This window comes from Lytechinus pictus, chromosome 19, assembly GCF_037042905.1.
Source record: "Lytechinus pictus isolate F3 Inbred chromosome 19, Lp3.0, whole genome shotgun sequence".
Lineage (NCBI taxonomy): Eukaryota > Metazoa > Echinodermata > Echinoidea > Temnopleuroida > Toxopneustidae > Lytechinus > Lytechinus pictus.
In genome coordinates, this window is record NC_087263.1 from 4,278,989 (window position 1) to 4,304,909 (window position 25,921).

Genomic DNA, 25,921 nt, shown 5'->3' on the forward strand with positions numbered 1-25,921 from the left:
CATCATCATCATCAATCTCCATCATCATCACATCATCATTGATCATCACCATCATCATCGCCATCATCATCACCATCATCAATCTCCATCATCACCATCATCATCATCACCACCATCATCATCACCACCATCATCACCATCATCATCATCATCACCATCATCAATCTCCATCATCACCATCATCACCATCATCATCACCACCATCATCATCACCATCATCATCATCACCAGTGTCATCAGTGGCGAAGAGGAGAAGTGAGGGAGAGAGAGACAAGAGAGAGATATAGAGTAAGAACGAGTTACAGAAGAGGAACTAGAAATCTTCTGAGTAATTCACTAAAGAAATAAAGAAATTTAAAAAAATACATCAATCTTGCATCTTTTCCAAATTTAATTTTTCTGACTATAAGAATAAACTTTTTTTCCATATCTCCTTGTCGCCTTTCTTCACAGAATGCAATCAGTATGCAATACATGATCACTACATCCTATAAAACAAAACCATAACTTAAAAGGAAGAGGTACATGTGAATCTTTGTAAATACTTTCTGATATTCCGTTTTCATATAGTCACAACGTAGTCAAAATTGAACAAAACGTAAGAGGCAAGGTAAATATAAACATCTGGAATTACAAAAAAATGAATTAACGATACATAAATACATATATCTTCAATATCTTATACACAAGAGAAGCCTGCTCATGTTTATATCGTCAAAACTTTAATCTTTTGAAATTTAATTAATTACAAAGTAATCAAAACAAAATTTCTGTAATATTTTCTCTTCTATTAGCACTTTTTCAAGTACACACATTTTTATAAGCAATTATATAACCGCTTTTTCTCATTAAATTTGCACAAAACTATTCATTTATTTGTAAAGTATTTCTGTGGTAATTCAACAATATTTACATAAAGTTCTGCATGTTCTGAGATAAATTGTTTTTAAAATCATGCAATAACATCTAAAGGTCTGATCTGATCATTCTGAGCTTGACATCCCACAATAACCAATAAATATTTCCTGTAGCATAAATACAATGTAGAAATGTATGGAATTCAAGCAAGCAAATTCAAATGATATATATTAAAAAGAATAATGGAATAACACATGAAATAGAAACAACACATAGGTAAGGAAGCAATCATGTCAAGCAACAATACACAACTCCAACTTCAAAAGGTAATATTTGAAGAAAAAAAATACTTCAATATATATTGGGACGATGGGAAGATATTTTACATACATGATCATACATAACAATTTGTTAGTATAGTTTTTTTATAGATAAAATGGGCTTATAGAAATAGATACAGACATTTCTTGCATGTAAATGCTTGTAAGTAAATTCCTCCTATATTTCTGATTTTTCTTTTTAACATGACTCAACATACATGTATAAGGGGAATGGGAAGGGAATGCATGTTGCAATTTCTTTTTGTTTCTTGTGTAGTCAATAATAGACCAGTTCGTAGTTACTTCTGGGACAATTTTGGTCAAATGACCTTTCATTTCTTTCATTAAGATAGGTAGATTTCAAAGCAAGATATTACGTAAGCATGCCTTACATAGTGGGATGAAGAAAATGAATAGACCAGGTGACTAGAATAGCACATCAATGAACACTCTATGAAGTTATTTGTTGCATTTCTACTTCGAATGCATACTAGAGGATGTTGTACAATGTACTTGGCAAACTGTGAAATATACCAGTCATTCGTGGACGCATTTTTTGTGGATGTGAATGAAAAACATAATTCAAAAGAATATATGAATAATCAAGACATCGAATTTGGTGCTTATCTCATTCAATTTTAAACCACCATGTCACTTTAGTACAAATGACCTTCCTCTGATCATGCGCAGAATCTGGCTTATAGGAATGAGCCCATTGAATGAATACTAACACAGATTCCTGGTATTAAACTGCTGGTACAAAAGATTTAGGTGATATAAGAACAAATTGCTGAAATTGCACCTTATATCTATACAAATAACTAGGATAAATGGAAAAGTTTTATAATGAGTATTTTTTTCTTCAGGTTTGGGGGCATAGAGCTTTGCTGTACCACTGACTATGTTAGTCTGAAGGCATTTTACTTCAAATATCTATTAAATTCTCTCAGAGTTAGCATGAATTCAATTTTGATAGATTTATTCAAAATCCAGACTTACATGTATATTATGGGTCATAATTCTAAGGTAATACCATCCTGCATGCATTTTGTGCGGCATTCAAAATAAATTAGAGGGCAAATCTGTTTGATTTTAAAACTGATTTAATGGGGGGGGGGGGGGGTGCGATGTTTCATCAGGACTTTAGTTTGACTATAATTCATGGTTTAAGAGGTAACATGCAAATTATATTTAATACTGATTAATACAGCAAAGAGCATCGCGTGGGCATAACCTGATCAAAATTTTGAGCAAATATAAAATCGTAAAGAAGCAATTTTTTGTGTGTGAAAACTTACTGCCATTTAAAAGAGATAAGTTGTTCCATTTTGCATGAGCAGATAACTGGCAGAAAAAATATTACTAATAATATTATATAGCATTTATGAGGAACCAATTATGTAGTTGTCTATTTAATGGCACACTACATATTACTATACTTTAATACAAGGGAATACATTTGTGTTCTTGTAATCTTAGATCTGCATTCTTAACAAAGATAATTGAAGCTTTTTATTCTTCTGATTTTTAATGTAAGACTATTAATCTCCCATCTTTAAATAGGGGCAATTCCATAAAACATGTACGTCCGACCCCCTACATGTAGAACCTTCATGAAATTTTCTGTCTCTGATTTTTGGTTCTTTTGACAGTCTGTAATGCTCTCTAACGACCATGACTTGGTCAGTTTATGAAGTGAAGTAATACTTTAGAAAAATGGGGGTCGGACGTACAAATAGGTTGATTATTTTATGGAAATGCCCATAGACGATTCTTTGGTGTTATATATTTAATACATTCCTGTGTAACTGAATAAAAGCTCTGTAAACCTGGAAGACCCATTAACATATCCATCAAAAATATATCAAGAGAAGTAACGTAAAGAAAATTGGTAAGTTGGTAATATATTGTTACTTTTTAATGGGATTACCCGAAGCTGCATGTATGTTTAACAATTTGAGGTTTAAACGGAATATCCCTGAACAACAACACCATTTATCATAATATAAGCTTGGTTGGGACATATCCAACAAACTAAATCAATTGCAATGACTTTCATAACCCAAAATGAGCTGATATGCAGTAACTTCTTAAAAAGAGGAATTACATGTATTACCCTATTTTTTTTGACAAACATTAAAGCAAGGTGATTTTTGAAAATGTGTTTTTAATCAGAGATAATATTATCTCAGCGCATCGGTCTATTCATTACAAAAAACAATCATGGTAAATATCATTACTATCAGAACTTTTTTATTAAATCTACCCATCTTTTATGGCACAAAAAATGCCATAATCTGATTTTTTTTCTCCATATAAGGCATCATGCAAAATTAATTAAAATCTAACATTCATGTGAAATATGTGTCACTTGAATAAAGCACCCATCTCCCCATACAAAGACAAAGTCACTGCATGGATCATGGACAGGCAAGGCAAGTCACGATAAGAATTACAATATTATCTTCAGATAAAATTGAAGAAAAGAGTTGTTATCTAATATAATAATTACATCATTTTCTGACAGCTTAAAAGATACAATAGCCGCTGCAGAATGTACACCCAATTTCAGATTAAATTGTTTAAGTTTGGTCCCAATATTGGTACATGTTTTAATTATGATCACAGAGTGGAATACTAAATCACATGTTAGTGTTATGACCTAAATTACACCCTTTTCTTCCTTCCATAGTTGTGCATTTAATTAATCAATTACTTAATCAATTACAATAATTAGCACAATAAAGGGTGTAAACATCTATTGAGGAAGTTTACAAAATTTGTTAAAGGGGAAGACTAGTTGAATAGTTGTGTGTGTGTGTGTGTGTGTGCGTGCGTGAACAGCAGTTGACACTAACCCTCCAAAAAGCGCCTTTGACCAATATATGGCGCTATACAAATGCTGTGCATCATCATCATCATAACCCTTATGAAGTATGTGAGATTTCAATAAAAACAAAGAATTACCCGTTTTTATCTACTAATGACCATTAATACAAAACAAGTATTTGGGACTAATACATACCGGTACCGTACGGGGGTGCTCCTTCCAGTGTTATTGTGGCAACATATAAATATATCTTAAGATGGAATATCCTGAAATGATTTGTAAAATGTTTCATGTCATCTTTCTTTTTATTTACTTTTTTTCTAGTTCACAAGAGAAAAATGCATATGTGCTTGAATTATCAGGACTCAAAACAGTGACACAACATTTGCTTCTGCGACAATTGCTCCGGTCTTAATATCTCCGAGGGCATAGGGTTAGAGATAGGATTGTAATAGAATGTTTGGTTCAGACTAATGTGAAGATAAGGATTAGGGTTTATTTAGTTTTGGAGGTTAGATTTTATGTTTGTCCTAACGTGCAGATTGTCCATCGGAGCAATTGTCGCCGGAGCGAATGTAATTGAACCTTCAAAACATGCCCGGTTAAATGTTTTATTGAAAGACCATGTGGATCCGCACTTCTCACGATTGGTCCACGATCCAGTCTTAACAAATCATATTTTCCTTATATTTTAAAAAGGTGAATGAAATGCATCTTACTATTTCAAGTTAACATTAATTATAGGAATACTAATTTAACAGTTCTAGGAAGATTGTGAGCCTTTAATTTTGAGTTGCAGCCAATCGTACGGTTGCTAAGACGTCATTACAACTGGATATTCAATTTGCTTTTATTTTGATGGTAGCATAGTCACAAGTTTGAACATAAGTATTCGTACGATGAATTAAAACATTGCACAGTAAGAAGTTCCATGTCTTGATATTCGCATCATACTTTACTCCTGTTTAATTCCAAAATCGGGTCGCCGACCAATCGTAAGGTGTGCGGTGGCCTTTACAAGTGCTAGGGTCAACCAAGTCGATCCACCCATGAAATAATAACAAATAAAACAAAAACCCATTCACTGATTTTGAAGTTTTTGTAGAGCTTTGATGATGGTCAACCGATGACCTAACCTCTTGACCCCGAGCTCAGAGAGGTCATCCTTGCCGAGGGAGGTCAAATGATCCCCGCTGATTGCATTGTCCGAGAAGCTATCCTTGTATTCGGCAAGATTTAGCTGCTCAAGCCAGTTACCAACTTCTTCTACGCTCCATTCCGATACACTCTTGGCTGTTTGGAAGAAATCAAAGAAAGAGAATAGGAAATGTTGAATTGCCAATTTGCCTAGTGACCGCATCAAATAATACACAATAGAGAGTTTTGCATTTACTACGGAGACACTCTCCACAACGCATCGATTCCTTTGAAAATGCAATTAAAATCACAATGGATAGCTGAGGGGCTTTTGTCAAAAGTTTGTGGACCGGGACAGCAGATCATCCAAATTTTCACCGGACGAACAATTGCAAATATGTTGTTGTCCAGAGTCGAGAGATTTCGATGCTGTCCCGTTCCACCTACTTTCGACAAAAGCCTCTCAGATTTGACTTGCATTTTCAAAGGAATTGGTGTGTTGTGGAGTGTCTGTAGTAAATGCGGAATATGCCTTTCTGCTGTTTGGAAAAAAAATCACAGAAACGAGAAAAGAGATTGGTAAATTTGCCAATTTGCTGTAACGACCAAACGAAATACGACACAGATTGACCAACAACACCTGGCGAAATTTTCATCCAACAGTATCATGTTGGATGAAAATACTCTCAAATACCCCCCCCCTTGAATTTATGATTTAATCCCTTTATCTCTTTGGCATTGCCATAAGTAAACTTACTAATATTTTAAAGACTCCACTTTTGTTGAATAGCATGCAGAAATGAAATATTAATGCAATTTTTTTTTTTTTTTGGGGGGGGGGTCAAGAGATCTGGAAGAACTTTCTAAATTACACACAATAGAATGGAGGCAAGTGGTGTAAGATTTTTAGATACTTGAAACTTGATAATTTTTCATGGTATGAATTCAATTTTCAGGGAATTCTTTCCGATACTTGGTAACACCGTTTTGACGATGCTTGGACTTTTCTACATTTTCCTGCAGTGCTCCATCAAAAAGAGAAAAACGCTCACATCTGCTAAATCCTAAATCCTTTAGAACAATGTATTCAGACTAGAAGTTATTGTACAATCATCTTCTAAATCATCACAAGAAAACATGTGATGAGCAAAGTGCCGACTAAATTCTCTGGATTTTTTTTTCAATAGACTTGGATAAAATGGGCAAGGTTCTAAAATATTACTTTTTCACAACTGGAGCCTGTTGCAGAATGATTTTCGAGAACACACAACAGCAAAAACCAAATGCAACTTAATTTTTAAACAGAAGCACACATTTAGGACTTACAAAGCATTCTTTGAGTTGCGATTAATTGCAACTTTTTTTGAAACAGGCCCCAGGACAGATTTGATAATCAGAATTAGTTGTCTTACCTCGAGTTTGGGTATCGTTATCATTGCCATTTGCAACTCCATTGGTGATGTCATTATCATTCACTCTGGTCTTCTTAGACGGCTTCGCAGCCACAGGAGGCGAAGCCTTGATCCAATTATCATTTGTCTCTCCCGTTGACATCATCGTCAGCGTCGACGATGACGACCCAGACGATGAAACATCTGACCTCAACGTATTGCTATTACTATGCGACTCCTCCCCGATTGGCTCAAAACCATCATTACTGCTAGGATCTGTCGACATGGTGCTATAGCTTGACATTGTCGATATCGACGACACCGATGACACCACACTGGCGGTGTCGAAGGGTTGTTCTCGACGATACTTGGCTTGATCCCCGTCCTCTATGAAACTCGGCGGGGGAGGCAATATATCTATGTCCGCTTGATGGAAATCTTTTTGGTACTTGTCGATCAGGCTGTCGACTTTTGGAATAGAGTTTTCAGAGGTGGTACCCTCTGGAGGAATGGGTGGTTCGGTCTCCACGAAGGCGGGTGGAGGTGGAATGGGTGCGTTGATCAAGGTTTCATCCTCTTTCACGGGGGACAGTAACAGCACTTTGGAATCACGGGGTGAGAGCTTCTTTGATTTCTCAAAGCTCTGCTTCAAGTTTTTGACCGAGACGGGTGCGGCTTCACCGTCTGAACTGTCTGTGGAGTCGTCATTCTTACTTCTCGGGGACACGCGGATGACATTCTTATGTCTGTTGAGACTCTTGTCCTGTTTAACCGGTGGTCGGCTGGAAATCTTGTCCTGCATGGCACTGGCAGCTTCCGCGATTTGGTTGCCGGTAGGTCTGGAATTACTTGCAGGACTGGTTTTTGGGGCAGTTGATGGTTTCACAGTTGGGATACGAGTCATAGGTGAGCTTGGGATAGACTCACCTGATGATTCTTCCTCTGAACTAGGGCTCTGTGACTCCACGATGCTCCGTCGTTTCGCAATTGCATCCAAGAAGGCTGCCTGCCCCGTCTTGGGCCGTGCCGCTCTATCATGTTGCTTATACCTGCGTATCCTATCCTCTATATCACCCGATTTATCATCGCTGGCTGATTCAAGTCTTTGCTTTCGTTTTGCGATGGCTTCTTGAAGCGCAACCTGTGTCGATGAAGGACTCTCCACATTCTGATTTTGATTTCGGTTCAAGTTTTGTCCTTCCACTGGCGTCTGTGAATAACTTTGTTTGGCAGCCATGGCTATCTCAAAGGCAGACGGCTTCTGAGGTTTGGGCTCATCGCTCTCTTTTTTCTTTTCCATTTTGGCTGCTGCAAGGGCAATGGCACTGGCAAAGGAACTCGTGCTTGATGAATCATCACTAGAGTCATTCCCGCTTGCAGACCGGTGAACCTCAATCTCAACAGCTATTGTAGAGGAGTTAGGTGATACACCAGTAGATCGTCTCGGAAGAGTATCGTCTCCGGCACGTGACAATGTTGGTGAACTACTTGCAGAGTTTGCGATAGAAATATTCATAAGAGATTGGGACCTTGTCGGAGGCAAAGGACTTGGCTTCTTAGTCGTCCCTTGCATTGACTTCGGGCTTACATTTTTCAAGTCCATAACTAAAGAGGGGTCGGAAGCGGTACGCTCCGTTTTCAAATGCACAGCACTGTCCGTGACACTAATGGTCGAAGCTGTCATGTATGAATTTGAGGATGCGGGCGAGGACCGTAACGATGACACTGCTGAATCTGACCCACCGGAATTCCTGCGATTTGCAGAATTATGGACCTCATCAAGGCTACGCTGACGAGGGGTCTTAGAGTTCGACATTCTGGCTACTGTGTTGAATTTGGAGGACGAGGGTGGAACAGGCACTGTTGGCTTTTGAACGAAGGCATCGTCTGGCAGTGAATTAAGATTGGTCTCGCTTGACGAGCTTCCTTGTCGATGGAAGATGCCTTCAAGGTGCTGCTGACTCACTAGTCTGACGGGGCGCTTCCGTATCGATGCAATCTTGGGCTCATCTTCTTGTATACTGGAATTACGTGAAGATGCCGGTGAAACATATTTTGGAGTTGTGTTTGCGCTGTCTATCGCCTTGTCAAGTTCATCTGCCACGAAAATGGAGTATAAAAGAAAATAGTGAACAAAATAGCTTCACATCAGTAGGAAATCACAAACATAAAACAAAACAAGGAAATGATTCTTCAAAACAAGTGTTTGTCTTTTTCTGGCAATACTGGATTTTGTGTCATATCGAAGGATTTGTTTTATTTATGTGCTTGGTGTCAGAGTGGTAAGAATCACAATCATAGAAATGAGAACTAATAGTAATCATCACACCATTGGTGGAAAACAAATTAAAGCACAGGAAACACAATGAAAGCAAACTTGAAAACAAATTCTTCATCAGGGAAAGGGACCCACAAGGATCTATCCTAGAACCTGTTATATTCTCTGAATATATGAATGAAATGTCTATTGAACACTTACCAACAGCATGTTGTTCTTGACTTGAAATGGAAATAGACCTTGTGGTTGGAGTGCTAACAGGAATGCTTGGGCCTGAGAAAGAGAGAGAAAAAAATGTACCTAGGTTGATGTGTTATTCAAGAAATGGGAATTCAGTACGTGTTTGATGAAATTATTACATACAAGATCGTTTGAGGACTTCTCTCCTATGACTGAATACAGTTTTGGATGCTTACTTTTTTTTTCTATGAAATGATTTGTGCTGGCTCTGTAAACAGTGCATTTACCCTTTCTTACATGTGTATACTTACAACGGGCATTATAATTTAGGAGGTCTAGTAGTTTTACATTTGAGGTATTCATTTGAAGATTTTCAAAGGAGCAATGCTTGAGTGACTTACCGTTGGAATTCTGGTCTTGACTGGAAATGGCTATTGATTTAGTAGCTGGTGTGCTGATTGGAAGATTGGGACCTGAACAAGAGAGAAAAAAAGAAAATGAGTACAATTTTTAAATATGTATCCATTCCTCAACAAAGCTTTGGTTTGATCAATCAGACAGGTTTAGGCAGAGGTGAACTCAGCCTTGGAATCTTGTAGTGTGGGGCTGGCTATTGGCTTTTAACATTGTTGTAGATTTTGATTCTTTTGTCAAGATGTTGACAATAGACAAGTTCGTAGTTACTTCATGGACTATTTTGGTCAAATGACCTTTCATTTCTTTTATTATGATAGGCAGATTTCAAAGCAAGATATTACATAAGCATGCCTTACATAGCAGAATGAAGAAATTGAATAGACCAGGTGACTAGAATAGCACACCAATGAACACTCCATGAAGGTATTTGTTGCATTTCTACTTTAAATGCATATTAGAGCATGATGTACCATGTACTTGGCAAACTGTGAAATATACCAGTCGCTCGTGGACGCATTATTTTTTGTGGATGTAAATGAAAAACACAGTTTAAAAGAATATATGAATAATTAAGACATCAAAGCTGGTGCTTATATCATTAAATTTAAACGACCATGTCAATTTACTACCAATGACCTTCCTCTGATCATGCGCATAATCTTCTGATCATGCTCAGAGTGGAACTACGAACTGGCTTATTGAGGAAGAGGTAACAGCAAAAAAAGACAATGAGGAAGGAAGTGGTGGAGGGGAGTAGCAGGGTTGGGTTGAGGCAAAGGCCTGCAATGATCAATACTTACTGTTTCCAGGTCGTTTGAGTGTACCGCCACCCTCCTTCAACCATGAATAAGCCTTCGAGTTAGGCACTGTGATGACCTTGATGACAATGGTGTCCGGTGAACTGACCACGAGGTTGACCACATACTGATGAGGTGCTGAAGTCACATCTTCACCATTGATCTATGATAGAGAATTGGAAACAGCATAACAATTCAAAGTCAAGAATTTCCTGACTGGGGTTCCACAAGGAACTAATCTAGGGGAATACAAGCCATAACTGATCACTAGATTGACCACATACTGAGGAGGTCCTGATAACAGAATGATAACCTGTTGAAATTAATAATTTCATGCCTAAAAAAAGGAGTTCCACAAGGACCAACTCTAGGACCTGTTTTGATCTAATGAGATATGGATATGTCCAGAAATAACCACTTGGTTAACCACATACTAATGAGGTGAAGGACAAATGTCTTCCCCATTGTCATTTCATAGAGGATTTGAATAGTGTTGACAGGAATTTTATTGATACTTTATTGCAGCCCAAACCAAGGTATTGAGCTAAAATGCAATTAGAGAGACACTGCATATACATAGTTAAAAAACTAATTTTAAAATATAAGACTCAGGAAAAGAAAAAGGTATGCTGAAATAAAAATTGCTTGGAAAAATACAATCTACAACCCGACTCATCAAGGGCAGTAGTAGCACCTTTTCATTCTTTATCTTAAGCCCTAATTCAAACAATTAGCTATTTACTTTCCGGATTTTGGAATACCAAATTATAGTTCAGTACAGTCAAATAACCAAACGATTGAGCAGATTCAGGAATAGAATTGATGTTGTGCAAGAAAGGTAAAGGCTTAGTCATTGAGAACAAAAAAGGCATCAAGTGCTTGATGAATAATTAGTAAAAAATAGTTCAAGAGAGAATGAGAGAGAAAGTTAGAGAGGCATAAGGATGATGGGATGAATTGCCTGTAGACCCAAAATGCTGAAAATATGGCATGGAAATGAAACTGATATTATGAAATATGAAAACTTATTGAATTTTCCGAAAGTTGACATTCTTGTTTCTAAAAAACAGAGGGATATACAGAGAGTGGGAGAGGGGAAGGATGTAAGGGGATGGGGGAGAGAGAAAAGGAATTGGGGGGGGGGTTAATAAAGTCTATGCTGTGATAGATAAACAGTTTGCAAGAGAGGACTGAAAAAAGGAGAAGAAAGAGAGATGATGAAGGGAAAAATATAAAGAAATAGAAAGAGAGGGAGAGGAGAGCAAATGGGGGGGGGGGGGGGTGGCTGAGTAACAGAGAACAAACTTTTCTTTATATTAATTCAGTCACAATCTAAATTTACCGCAAATAGACACCACAGCTACAGACATTTACATTATTTCACAAGAACAGGATGCTGAACATGACAAGGTCTGAATTCTAGCACAACTGTTCCCGGGAGAGCTACAGCTGGGGCTTAAATTTAGAATGGTAATCGGACCAGACGTTGCAGTCTACTTATCCCACCCACACACGGGATACTTTTAGATGCGACAGAAAAGAGCCACAGTTTTGTTCCATCTTTTGGGCCTCCCAAGGGAGTTTTGTTCTTAAGTCATGGGATTTGGGTTGAAAGAAATGATCAAAGGAAACAAAATCAATCTGCCTCGTGAAGAGCCTCACAATGAGATAACTGATCTAATAAAATCCCATGTTGTACAAGCATTCTTTCTTTAAATACCAATTTTCAGACCACATATCAAATTTCATAACTGTCAGTTTTGATCATGAATTATTGATGCTGTGGTTGGCATACCAACAGTTCCTTCATTTTGTACATGGGTAATCAATTTGAATTGATTTAATCAGAATGGCATAATACAGGGTAAAAAAAAATATTTGTAATGTTTTATATATATATATTCTCAAATACTTGTTATCAAGCAAAATATAGCCATGTATCTCAAATGCATACAGAGCATGCAAAAAAAAACTTCTGCTTTTACTCGTGATCTGAAATAATGGTGATCTAAATTGACGTAAATATTCAGCTCCAATGAAATGATTTGGAAAATTTGTCATTAAATGTTAAAAAGATTATCAATGAATTAGTTTTGAGATAGAAGTTCACCAGGGAGAAATCCCACCCCTTTCTGCTGATTAGTCATGTGGTGGTTTGATGTTTAGTAATGACTCTGACGCAGGAGTAGGATCATGGTTTGTACTAACAATAACTCATGCTCTATTAATAAACATACACTAATAACATAGAAGGATATGATTCATATATTAATGTTAAATTCAAAACGGGTGCTGTTGTATTGCAGTATGGCATTCATCCACATTGGGCAAAAAAATAAATAAATAATTGGACAAGAAAACAAAAGGAAGGGTACGTGCTCCTACTGTCACCAGGGAAGAAATATACGAGGGCTGGGGCGATTAAGCCCCTGAAATGCTCAAAGGACCCCTGGTGACAAAAAAATACACTTGAAACTCTCATTCATCGCAGTGTTAAAGCTTCTGCAATGTTAGGCAGTAAGTTGTGAAAAGTAGCCCCGCCCCCCTCAAAAAAAATAAATAAATGCCTGATTGCCACCTCCTCTCCCAACCGGATCTGCATCTGGAAGAGAGGAGATGGAGCCAGGAGAGAACAAATAACAACTAAGAAACAGTATTAAAAGAAAAACAAAATGGTGCAGTTCATGCAAAATAATAAAAAATTGGATGTCTTTCTTACCTCTAGGATGAAGTCACCCATCTTCAGCCCCGCCTTGTCTGCAGGGCTTCCCTTGTCAACGTGCTCGAGGTATTGGAGGGCGGGGAAATCTTTGGTTGGTGTAAATGAAACTGCCCCACCCTGAGGACCTAGAGAAAAGGGGGCGTGGAGAGAAGGTAACAAAATTAATATGGAGATTTCAAATTACAAAACTACAGTCAAATCTATCTATTTAAAGGGCAAATTGCCAATTCGTCTACTGCCAACTCGTCCACTCACCACACAGTCTACCTTCATTGCGTCTAATGCCATTCCGTCCATCAACATTTGATCTAACAACCATTTGGTCCAATAACCATTTGGTCCAATCATCACTTGGTCTAATCACCATTTTGTCTATGACCATTTTGTCTCATAACCAGTTGGTCTAATATCCATTTTATTTTCATTCATTTTGTCCAATTAACACTTGGTCTAATTAGACCAAATGGTATATGGACGAAAGGGCTATTGGACAAACTGGTTATTAGATGAAATAGTAAGAGGACGAAATGGCAATTAGACCATGTGGATAGTGGACGAACTGATGGTAGACCAAATGATAGTATACGAGTTGGCAATTGGACGAATTGGCATTAGACGAATTGGAACTAAACCATTTTAAGGCCATCCAAGGGAAAGAGAAGAAGTTGCCACTGAAGAAAGATGGCCTTTAAAGACAGGATCTATTACACATATTCCTTCGAAATGGGAAACAACTTTGGTAGCAACTAGAGACAGGTTTTAACCACTGACAGGTGGCTGCTAAGGTAGGTCCTTAGTGGTGGATATGTAGAGTCAATTTGGATTGGGTGTGGTTTGTGGTTTGATTTTTACGATTAATTGTACATTGTAGTCAATGGAATCAATCGTAGAAAAATGTTCTACGACCGATTGCTAAGCTTTATAATGGGCCACAGGATTGTTTTAATTACCCATAGGAAGTGCTTTTGTCTTCGAAAGTTGGCTACCCCCATCTCCCACCCCCGTAATGGTCACTTTAGTTTACAGTGCTTTGGAGCGCGTTTCACGTATTAACTTGTCATTTTATCACACAAAGTCGGTTTTCTCCTGCAGGAGTAACCATAACCATAGTAACAGTGACTATCAGCCAATCAAAGACAATCAAGGAAAGTTGTCACATCTGACAATTTGCCTGACAAAAAATGTTGATGAAATGCTCCCCAGAAGTTAAATTTATCTGTTGATCCAGAGAACTCATGCATGTTACTAGGATACACTACTCATGCCAGATTCTACTATAACCTTCATATAAAATGGCCTCCAGTCGAAAACGTCAAAGACCCTGAAATAATATTATCACGTCCTCCACATCCTCGAGCTTCCAAACGCAGAAAAAGAGACCAAATTAGGATTCAACTTTCTAAATTTGGGATGTTACTTGAAGATTGAATCAATCAAACAATTTAAGTTTAAGCTGAATATTTTCTTCCAAGGTAGGAAGTATTTATCACAGAAGGATTTCTCTATCAAAGCAGTTTAATATGTTAATGAAAAGACTCTGCACTCCATAAATATTATTTCTTGATAATTGAATAAATCTTGCCCTTCCTTGGATCAATTTAAAAAGACAATTATAAAAACAGGAAGTCCTGCCCAGGATAATCAAGGCAAATGCTAAGCTTATCAAGAACAAAGCTGAGTTTACCCAACTACACTGTAAAAACTGTGGTGTTAAAACTGACACCAGTTGGTGTTAATAGAGGACCACACCCTGAGGTGTTAAATTACACCCTAGAGATGGAACATAACACCAAAGAGTGTAAATGTAGCAACCAAAGGTGTTGTGATAACACCTATAGGTGTTACACTAACACTGTCAATTAACACCGGTGTAAAATAACTGGTGTGGTCCTCTATGTACACCACCACAGTTTTTGCTGTGTGGAAATGTAAGAAAACATATCAAGTATAATCTACAGCGTACTTAATTCAAAACTAAGCAAACAAACATTCATTAAAAATAATTTACCATACTTTAAACAAACAAGAAGTAAATTAAAGAGGATACTCTTCTTACGAATGGCAATATATTTCAGATGAGGTTCCAAGTAAGTAACAAAAGATTATTTACCAAAATAACTAGAGTACAAGTAAAGAAGGGCCCTGTTGCATAAAAGTTACCATTATGGTAACTTTGCCATCCAATGGTAACTTGCGTGGAATCCTTGATTCTGATTGGCTGTTGATCTTCGTTACCATGGTAGTTACCACTTGATTGCAAAGTTACCATAATAGTAACTTTTATACAATAGGGCCCTGGATAAGAGAATTTGATCTACTTGCAAACAATCTTTCTATACAAAAATGTTTCCGTTCAAATAGTTAATGGGTTTTCAACACAGGATTTTAATTGAAAACCATTATATTTCAAAAGTTTTTTTCTTCAATTTGCCAAATTCATAAATAAAACAGAAAACTGGATCTACAATACGTACATGTATAAACTCATCTTCCGACAAGTAACAAGTACATTAATCTGAAAAAGTTGCCGACCAATCAAGTTCAAAGAAACTAATTCATGTCAAGTAGAAATCATGATTTTAACTATCAATAGCAATGATCTTCAAATTCTTCATCTTTTAGGATATATACTTACTCTTTGCTCCACGGAGCACAAAACCAAATCCCTTCTTTCCTCTCTGTACACAGGCGATTCGAGGATCGGAGTTGTGTTCCTGTTCCGCACCGTCAAAAGAGGGCACACTACGAATGAAACAAAATGAAAATAAGGTCTTGTTACAATGAACTACAAATCTTCTCATTGCCATGAATGCTCACATGCATATTATTATTATTATTACTTATTATTTGTACTGCGCTTTTCCCATTAGGCCCAAAGCGCTTACAATGAATTAATTAAATGTAATATTTTAAAAACTACAAAGTACGAAAGAGATGAGTTTTCAATGACTTTTTGAAAATTGCTAACGTTGGAGACTGTCTAATTATTAGTGGCAGGTCGTTCCAGGATTTTGAAGCCGACACCGTAAAAGTTCTGTCACCAGCTAATGTACGAGTTAATGAATATGTGAGGCGAAGGTGATCACTGGCCGACCTTAGTGCTCTAGTTGGTGTATACAGATTCAAGCAGTTGCTTAAATACTGTGGAGCCTGTTTATTCAGTGCTTTGTAGACAATCAAGAGTAATTTGAACGTAATTCTCTGTTTAAAAGCCAGTGAGGAGAATTAAAGAGTGGTTTGGGAAGGATGATCTCGGGAAACATGTAAAATTACACATACACAATTATTTTGTAAACTTAAAGCGTGAAACATCTAGGCTATTTTGCAGGCTCGATGAGGATAACATTTCAGAAAATTGACCCATTATCTAAAGGAATACAGGCTATTGTCTATTAAGGGTGCAAAATTTACCCTAAACCTCTAAAAGATCAATTGATTTGAAACTTGTGATATGATCTTCCTTGTGGGAAATCTAGAATCTTTTTCTGATGACAAGCATAGTTTCATAAAACAAAATTAAGAGCAATGAATGGTACATTTATAAATTGCTCTTAAAGACAATCAAAATGGCATACATTTTGATAATTCAAAAGCTCAAAATGGTATTGGAGCTTTAATAGTCAACCTGATTCTCATTTTTAACATCAACCCCTAACTAGAAATCATCCAGAGTCATTGAGCTATGAATAATAATTTCATTTTTATAAACAAAAAATGTGGCATCGGAACTGGGAACAGCCAGCTCCAACACCAACAACAAACAGTAAAATCTGCCATTATAACCACTACATGTACCTGCATTCTATGGGTTTTGTTAGTGAGAGATAAATAACACACACATTCTTTTCATGGAAAAAAGCAACACGAGGCACCCATCTGCTCTATTTGTGACATCACCATGGATACATGTATCTATTAATTTTGTCAACGTATAGCAAAGATGGACATATGGAGAGTGATAAAAAGCCATGTGTAATGAACTAACAGAATACAAGTCCTTTTCATTGTTATTTCCAAAGCATCTTCACTATTTTGACTGCCTATGAATGTCTGATTCCATTTCTGATTAAAATAAATCAAAAACATGAAATACTGACAGACACAGTTTCAATCATGTTTTCACATTAAAGCCAATTCAGAGATGCTGAACATAAACTATAACATCTATGGTGTCATGAACCTTTATAACAAATGCTAGAATTCTGTGAAAAATTAGCATTTGGCCTATTAAATTTCAATTCGTCATTTCTCTTTGTATATAGATGTATATCTTTATAATAATTGGAAATCTATGTATTGATGTAGTACTGATTTATACGACATACAGTTATGAATGTTTTTGTTTATGTTATCATTGTATATATTTTAAAACAAAATATTCATGCCATATGAATGAAGTTTAATAAATTCAAATTCAAACTGCAGGATTTCTTACGCATATAATACTAACTTGTAACTTGACATCTATAGTTTTACCAGGGAACACAAAAAGCTCAGCAATGGTCGTAGAATATTTGTCTACGATTGATTCCATTGACTACAATGCACAATCAATCATAGAAATCAAGCGTATGATTTATCGCTAACCTTTGTGTTATGGTCCCATGGTAATGATTGTGGAGCTGATTTCTACGATTGATTGCATGGTTATTAGAGGGGAAGTTCACCTTGACAAAAAGTTTATTGCGAAAATAGCAGAACAATAAAAAATATTGGCGAAGGTTTAAGGAAAAATCCATCGAAGAATAAAAAAGTTTTTAGAATTTTATTTGATTTATGACGTCGTATGCGAGCTCCTTTCCTACATATCGAATGGTAAAAATATCAATGAAATGCCATTTTCTTAGAAAATTGAAAATAGTTTTTATTGTACCTTCAGCATATCAATATAAACAAATGATTTCACACCCGCTTCTAAAAATAAAATAAAAAAGTAGTCAACACAAACAAACTTATGCTAACACAAAATTTATGAGTTTATATTAAATAACATATGGGGCATGTGCTCATTTATGACGTCACAAATCAAATACTTGAAATTCTAATAACTATTTGATTCTTTGATGGATGTTTTTCAAACCTTCGGCAATATTTTTTTCTGCTAAACTTTTTGTCAGGGTGAATTTCTCCTTCAAGCGTGTATGTAACAGGGACCCTAGTGTAAGGAGAGAAATAAAGCATACATACCTGTTTGAAATGGGGACATCTTCGGCAAGGTTCAGCTTGCTTGAACCTAGAGAATAAGTGGAAGAATATCTCATTAAGTTCATAGAGCGTCGCTTCTTAAAGAACTTCTTCATCTCAACACACGTGCAGATGCCGCCACACTCACACCGAAAATCAGTTCACACTTTTTAAGTCACACAATTCTTCTTTCTGTTTGGAAAGTTCATCAACAGTTCTGCAAGTGGTCACAGCGATTAGTATGGTATCTTTAATTTATAGCATGTTCCATGATGTTGCTAATCCAAATTTTTATAAATAGTTTGATGTGTTGCTGATCTTGTTGAAGTGTTCCTTTCATGCCGACTAAATCGCAAAACATGTAGACATGGTGGTGATGATAATCCTTGTAATTAATCCAAATTCGAGATGCAGTTCATTTCTTGAAAATAATTTACACATTCACATTAGCACAGATTTGTTCATCAACTTCACCCTATATGCAAAAATTGAGATATACTTTTATTTTAGATTTAAGTACAACTCTCTCAAAGAGTTCTAAATAAATCTAAAACTGCAGAAGAACTGCTAAGCATCCTGGGGAAAACAGTGGTGTTTGGAACAGATTGACTCAAATATGTCAAAAACAAAAAACACCTGAGCAAAAAGTTATCAGCTGCAATCTGCAATCAAGAAAGGGGAATGCACCCCCAGATCAAGTTGACTGGGTTTTCCCTAACGAATTCCCGACATAGCATCAATTATTTGTACAAATAAAATGTGATTTGAAAGAGTCTCCAAATGAACTGACAAGATCACAACAAGGATCAACCTTATCAACAGTCAACACTATGTAAAAAGTTTGTCAGATAGAGTCTAGTTTTATGTAAGGGAATGACTAAAGGATAACTTCACTTGGGTTTTCTTTATGAACTCCTGACTAGCATCAATCATTTGAACAAATAAAATGTGATTTGAAAGAGTCTCCAAATGGATGACAAGAACACAACAAGGATCAACCCAACACTGTAAAAAGTTTGTCAGCTAGAGTCCAGTTTTATGTAATGACTAATGGAGAAGTTCATTTGGGATTACCCTAATGAATTCTTGACATAGCATCAATCATTTGAACAAATAAAATGTTATTTGAAAGATTCTACAAATTATATGACAAGAACACAGGAGAATTGACTAACACTGTCAAAAGAGGAAGCAAAACCATTGTCAGCAGCAGGCTACCTTTATCAGAATGCACTCAAGGATCACGTTTACTGGGCTTTCTCTTATGAATTCCTCACATAGCACCATGAATGCACTTCCTACAATTACGGCAATAGCACGAAGGCATTTGAATCCATATGATCGATCGTGGGTGTTTCAACCATGGTTCAACATTCAACTTGAAGTTGAAAAGGTCTCCAAATGAATTGAAAAGAACACAAAGGACACATAAAACGGGGGTGGGTTTCACAAAGCATTCTGACTGTGATTTTCACTGACTAATTTGCTCTGAGCCAATCAGATGCAAGGATTTCAGTAGCTTATGACAGATAGTCAGTGAAAATCACCGAGTATCTGTTCCATGAAATACTTCCCCAAAGATTGCAGCCAAAGAATAGAGAAATCCCACAAGCTCTTGACATTCCCTGAATAGCTATGATTGTCAGAGGTTTCTGCTAACACAGCAACAAGATCACCAAACAGAACTATTTGACAATCAAAAGAAACAACTTTCATGAGGCATTTTATGATCCAACAATGGCTTGCTCTTCATCATCAAAGGCTTTCTTTCCTCATGCATGACAGGAATTGAACAAAAAAAATGGAGAATGATGAACACAACATCGAGGGGCAATGACCTCTTCATTTCGTGCGACTCAGACTAATTTATACCGCGTTATAACTTTTTGGCTGAAGTGATCAGAGAAATAAACAAGTTCCATCACTGCCAGTGATGATTGATGGGAAAACTACCCTTTATCACATGACCCACTTCTGACCAATCCTATGGCAATGTTCTTAGTATGCGGAATATAATAACTTTCATGCAACGGGCCTCCGTGTGACAGCCCCTTAATAATAAAGGGGCTCTGGTTGAAGCCGAAGAGGCTGGACCGAGTCAACAGGTGCCTCTTGACTGATAGGTCAGATGGACCTCTGGAAAGCCATATGTGACAGGTGTATCAGCACACAAGACAAACAGGATTAGCATTAATTAACACCATGGAGAATGGATGGACATGATAAAGCAGTGTTTAATACTTGCTGAAGATGTCTTGAGGCCTAATTTCAAGAGTTAAAGGCAAAGTACATCCTGAAAGTACATTTGTGTGAATGGAAATTTTAAGGCTCAGGATGACAAATGCTTGAAAAATTACACTCATGAATAAAAAAAAAAGTGAATAAAGAAGTCACAAGCAGTGTTTAATTCTCACTGAAGGTGTCATTAGGTCAAATTTCAAGAGTTAAAGGCAAAGTCTACCCTGAAAATAATTTGTTTCTTTAATAAAAACAAATGAAAGGACTTGGATGGTATAAGTTTTAATGATTCCTAATTATGAATACGGTTTAAAAAAGGTTGTGTAAAATTAGGCCTTGATTGTAAATATGTGCAGTAAATTCAACATAGTCATTTATTTTATTATTTATCATCTTATCAAAATATCTTTATACAGGATAACATGTTCAGATTAACCGTTTTAGCATGGTCCTAATAAAAAATAATCATTTCATTTCAACATTAATTCAGATAGCAGGTCTTTATTGCATGATTACATCCCACCAATATTGTATTTTTGAACTGATAATGGAATATACAACCCATTTCTTGGAAACAACTTTAGACAACTTTCCCATTTCTTCAATGATCAAAAAAACAAAAATAAAATAAAATCCTGAGTTAATCGGATTTCATTCTAACTTTTAATAACCAGTTCCTCTCAAAATGTCATATTACTTCTGTAAGTTCTATCAAAAAAATTAACTTGATGATTCCCCTTTTTCACTTCTTCAACAACCAAAGAAGATATGACATTGACGGAGAAAAAGCAAACACTTCAGCGTGACGATAGCGAACAGGTAGACACTCAACAATGCCAGTATTGATTTCCAGAAACAGACACCTCCCAAGTTTGCATAATCTTTGCTTTTTATCAGAAACTTGATCGCAACTCCCTAGTCACCTCGTAAATCTCGTCTCCACCCACCATCGAGTAATGCTTGAGGAATTTCACAGATATTTGAAATTTTTCTGTTGTAAGGACGCAAAACAAAAGGGTGCATCAACTTCCGAAAATGTTAATGAAAACAGTTTCTACTCAGGCCTTGTCTGAGAGAACGCAAGCTTTTATTTTGATTGTTGGAAGGGAGATTAATCAACAATACACAATAGTAGAAACATATTAAGCCAAAGATGTGATTTCATTCGAGGACATTTGAGGTCATAAGGAGCTGTTCAAAAGGATGGTTTGAAATATCTAAGCACTGGTATCAAAGGCCATTGAAAACGAAACACTCAGTTTTCTTTGAAGACTTTCCTTCCAGTTTTGAAACCGCAAGTTTCTGACGAGGAAACCGTATGGTTTCATCATCACATACTTGTAGTTTTGAACTTCTACACCCACTCCAACCAATCCCCACTCCTACTATCAAATGTCTGAACATAGTAAAGTTTATCAGACATAATACCTGGTATTTTTGGCCTTTCTTGAAAAATTGGATGTATCCATCAATACTTTTGTAAAAGTTTTAAAGCATTATCACTTCACATATTTCACAAAGAATCCATGTAAAAACCATACCCTCGTTCATTTCTATTTAATGACAATGTTGGAATACCATAATAGCAAGCCCTTATTTATATATGCCTTGCCTTAAACAATGGAAAATTCTTAATTCTCAACACAAAATAAACAGAATTCTAGCTCGAGAATGAACACGACTAAAACAACCAAACTGGGTGGGGGGGGGGGGTGGTATCATTATCACTGCATCTAGACTTTGATTTTGTATCCTGTCTGAACAAGGCTATCCATGAGACAGGTAAATGTATCATCTCACCCCAAGGGAAAATCGCTGACCATAATTAAACCATGCTAGACTGGTTTACAAAGGGATCAAAACAGAGACAGAAAAGGGAACCTTTTTAATACATAGGCCTATATGCTTCTTGAAGAGCACGTGACAAATAATGACAAATACAGGAGGAGGAAGGTCTTTTCACTGAAAAGAGGAACTGAAAATCAGAAAATGAACAAAAGTTTTAAAGTTTTTATGTGTTGACTGATACACATGATTGATTAACAATGAGAAGTCCATTCTGTCAACTTAAACAATATTCCCCTCTGCGTATTTTCTACAAATACATGGCCAGCAAATGCATGATGCATCTCTTACAAATCAATACATACAGACTTATCACTTTTGAAATGTCATAACTTTTGTTGGTCATAACTGGGGATAGCTAAAAAAAAAAGATAGAAAAAATGCTCAACTGAACTATAATAATCCAGGTACTGAACAACTCTCCACCCAACACCTCATCCATCCAAGAGCAGCACAATATTAATTGAAGCAAAACTTGAATTGAAACTGAATCCAATTAGAATGGGAAGTGGTCAGGAGAAATACAGGTTTTCAAAGAAAACTATACATCACTATGATTCCTACAGTTACTGCTGTATATGAAATTAGGTTCCTCATAAAATGAGAGGTATTCGCATCACCGTTACTGTTAATATAATAAGCAGGTCAATTCCAATAGAAGGTCTACAGGTCCGTGAATTCAAACAATCGGTTTATAAATTCAAATTGGTCCTGTCATTAATACCAAACCCAAATTCTATGATTCCCCTACGTTTTTTTGTTTTTTTTTGTCAATGAAAATGCATCATTCATTTTGAAAACTTATGACTTCTAAAGATCCATGGTTTCATGAAAGGACCTATTGTTTACCAGTATAGCATACAAAGTGAGAAGACCATACCATAGGCGGTGCTGTACCATCCCGAGTTTGCTCAATCTCGAGATTTTAGCCCGATCGGCCCTCTTCGCGATTAATCTCGAGATTCAAGAAACCCCGTCTGCACCATCCCAAGAAGAGCGATTCCTGCTCGAGCGAGGCATCGATGCATTATGGTCTGACGCCGTGAATTAATAATCCCGAGTGCGTCTGCACCTACGAAATAGCGCGATAATTCGTAAAATAGCGCGCTATATTGCAAATAATCCCAAGTTGACTTAGGATTCAATCTCGAGATTAATCCTACGAACTAGCGCGATAATTGCGTCTCCATTGCAAATAATCTCGAGATTGTTCAGATCAAGATAATTTGCCGGATCAGAAATAGCGCGCTAATTTGAAAACTCGGGATGGTGCAGACGGCCCTAATGTGTACCATAATCATCCAGGATTTTCAATTAAAGAGTAGATGCAACAGGAGAGGAGAAATAAAAAAAAATCTTTTCCTCAATCTAATAGAACCAGAAATATGAACCATCCATTCAACAATTAACAATGATATGAACCAACGTAAAAACAATTATTCAAAAATCAAAGTTGTATAAACACAAATAATATTCTCAACTTAGATCCAGCCGTTATATCAAATTCTCTGATTCAAATATGTACAGGGATCATCCTATTCCAAAGCAGCTTATCACTAGCGGAAACAAAATTAACACAACTGATGCAATTTGAATCCTGATCCTCCAACCAAATTTTTTTGTATCCATCAAAAAAGAAATATTGGGTCCTGTATTCCGACGTCAGTCAGATATGATGAAAATAATCCATATAATATCATCCAATATGATTTACTCCAAACCAGCAAATGAGTGTAACAACTGCGCATGATTTAATCCAAAGAAGAATAGTTACACACTTGTTTTGTATATAAACACAACTGAAGGCCACGCTAAATTACCGAAGAAAACTTCCTCTCCTGACAGAAGCTGACAACTTTAGCTTTATATATATATACTCACTCCAGAAATAAACAACAGTGTTTGTGCGCAAGCGTGAGCATGACTCTTGGTCTATGACGCCCTTTGTACTAAGGAGCAGTTGATAGAATTCACTATTACACAGCGAGCTGTGGTATGGTGGAGGATATGTTATGGGGGTGGCATATGTTCAATTTGTCAGGGAGGGGAGGAGGGAGGGGGTATATTAGGCCTCATGGTAAAATGTGCCCTTATATTGTTAGTAATAAATGGGTAAAAATACTAATTTATATCATATTCACTTTTTGATCAGTGAAATTACATTTTACTGTAAATTTATGAATACTTCTTATATTATTATTCATCTTTATACTATGCTGTGTTATATATTATCAAAATTTTCCAACCTGCCATTAAATAATTTTTTAAGGAGTTGCCCATATCGTATTTATTTTGGATTAAATATGCTTTAGTACTCAAAATAGTGGAATCATGAAATCAATTCAGCAATGTGACGTTAACTATGAATATAAGCCAATATTAATAAAATGCAATGTCACCGAGTTAACACTGAGAAATCAAATCCAAATGAAACTTGGGTCAAGAGAGTTTTGTTGAAATTGACCAAAGAGCACATCTACCAAGCAAAAAAATATCAGACAGCCAGAACTATAATAGAAACTCTCTTCCTTCTTTTCCCTAAATTCTACAAAATCTAATCAAAGATGATAAAACTTCCCTTTTTCATTAATAAGGAGGGGGAACCCCTTCCCCCTCCTTTTACCCCTTCCTTAAGACCTCAACCCATGTTCGTAAGCACGAGTATCTATCATTGGTTTAGGAGTGGTCCCCCTTTGTGCGTCATCATCTGATCAAAGTCCGCTACCATTTTATGACCACCAGTTATCAGTGAACTCCAGAAAACTACAAACGCTGTGTCAGAGAGCTTTTTTTTCTTTCTCTTTTGCTCTTGTGCATCATGTTTGCTCTTTAATTCCATCTTTGAGAACAGGAACATGATGAGGGGAATTAAATGATAGATTAATTAAAAGCAAAACAAGATCTTACAAAAGAGACCTAAAGTTTTATAGCAGGATATGTATAGGTGTATACAGTATACTCTATATTTAATATTATATCAATACGGAATACAGGAAATATGACAACTTTTTTCAAGAAAACAAAACCTCTTTGTATACAGAATGTTTCATTTACTTATGTTATTTTTGTACATAGGGCCTAGAGTCCAATGTGTATACAAAGACCGCTCAAGGAAGACAAGGAAAAATGGTTTTTAAGAGCAGTAGGTCTTTATGAACAAGTTCCTGTAATACATGCTTGATGCTTCTATGGGGAAATAATTCAAGGGAAATCAAACTGGTGGTCTTAGTCTTTGGCCCAAATTCACAAAGGTGGTTTTTAAAACCATCGGTTGAACCCATGGTTTATGCAGATTTCCTGTATAACTTACGCTTATTTACCGAGTATAATTAAAAAAGGTCAATTTCCGATATGCACATTTGTCACAGTGCGCCAAATTGACGTCTGTTGCCATGGTTAAGTACGCTATTTCATTCATGAGTCCACTGTTTTGAATTAATGATTCCACTCTTCAAACAGTGGACTAATAAAATAACGTATTTAACCATGGCAACAGGCGTCAATTTGGTGGTGAACTGTGACAAAAGCGCGTATCAGCATTGGACATTTTCAATATATGCGGTAAATAAGCGTAATTTATACAGGGAATCTGCATTAACCATGGGTTCAACCGATGGTTTTAAAAACCACATTTGTAAAGTTGGGCCATTAATTCAAAACAGTAGACTCATGAATAAAATAGCGTGGATAACCAGGGCAAAAGGCGTCAATTTGGCACTGTGAC

General features: G+C 36.4%; 1 protein-coding gene across 4 annotated transcripts; it reads right to left on the reverse strand.

Annotated features, from left to right (window-relative positions):
- Positions 1 to 367: 367 nt before the first annotated feature.
- LOC129283077 (SH3 and multiple ankyrin repeat domains protein 2-like) lies at positions 368 to 24,086 on the reverse strand. 4 transcript variants are annotated; one of them, XM_064113643.1, is made up of 9 exons: positions 24,018 to 24,086; positions 18,118 to 18,589; positions 15,566 to 15,672; positions 12,928 to 13,055; positions 10,212 to 10,371; positions 9,396 to 9,467; positions 9,016 to 9,087; positions 6,558 to 8,633; positions 368 to 5,301 (listed from the first exon to the last, which is right to left on the reverse strand). In XM_064113643.1, the coding sequence occupies exons 2-9, from the start codon at positions 18,228 to 18,230 to the stop codon at positions 5,090 to 5,092; spliced, it is 2,940 nt and encodes a 979-aa protein (XP_063969713.1). In that variant the 5' UTR covers positions 18,231 to 18,589; positions 24,018 to 24,086; the 3' UTR covers positions 368 to 5,089. The 4 variants fall into 4 exon arrangements, with proteins under 4 accessions (XP_063969713.1, XP_063969714.1, XP_063969716.1 ...); XM_064113644.1 differs by having other exon boundaries at positions 23,976 to 24,038; XM_064113646.1 differs by having other exon boundaries at positions 18,118 to 18,535; positions 24,018 to 24,037.
- Between the last annotated feature and the right edge of the window lie 1,835 nt (positions 24,087 to 25,921).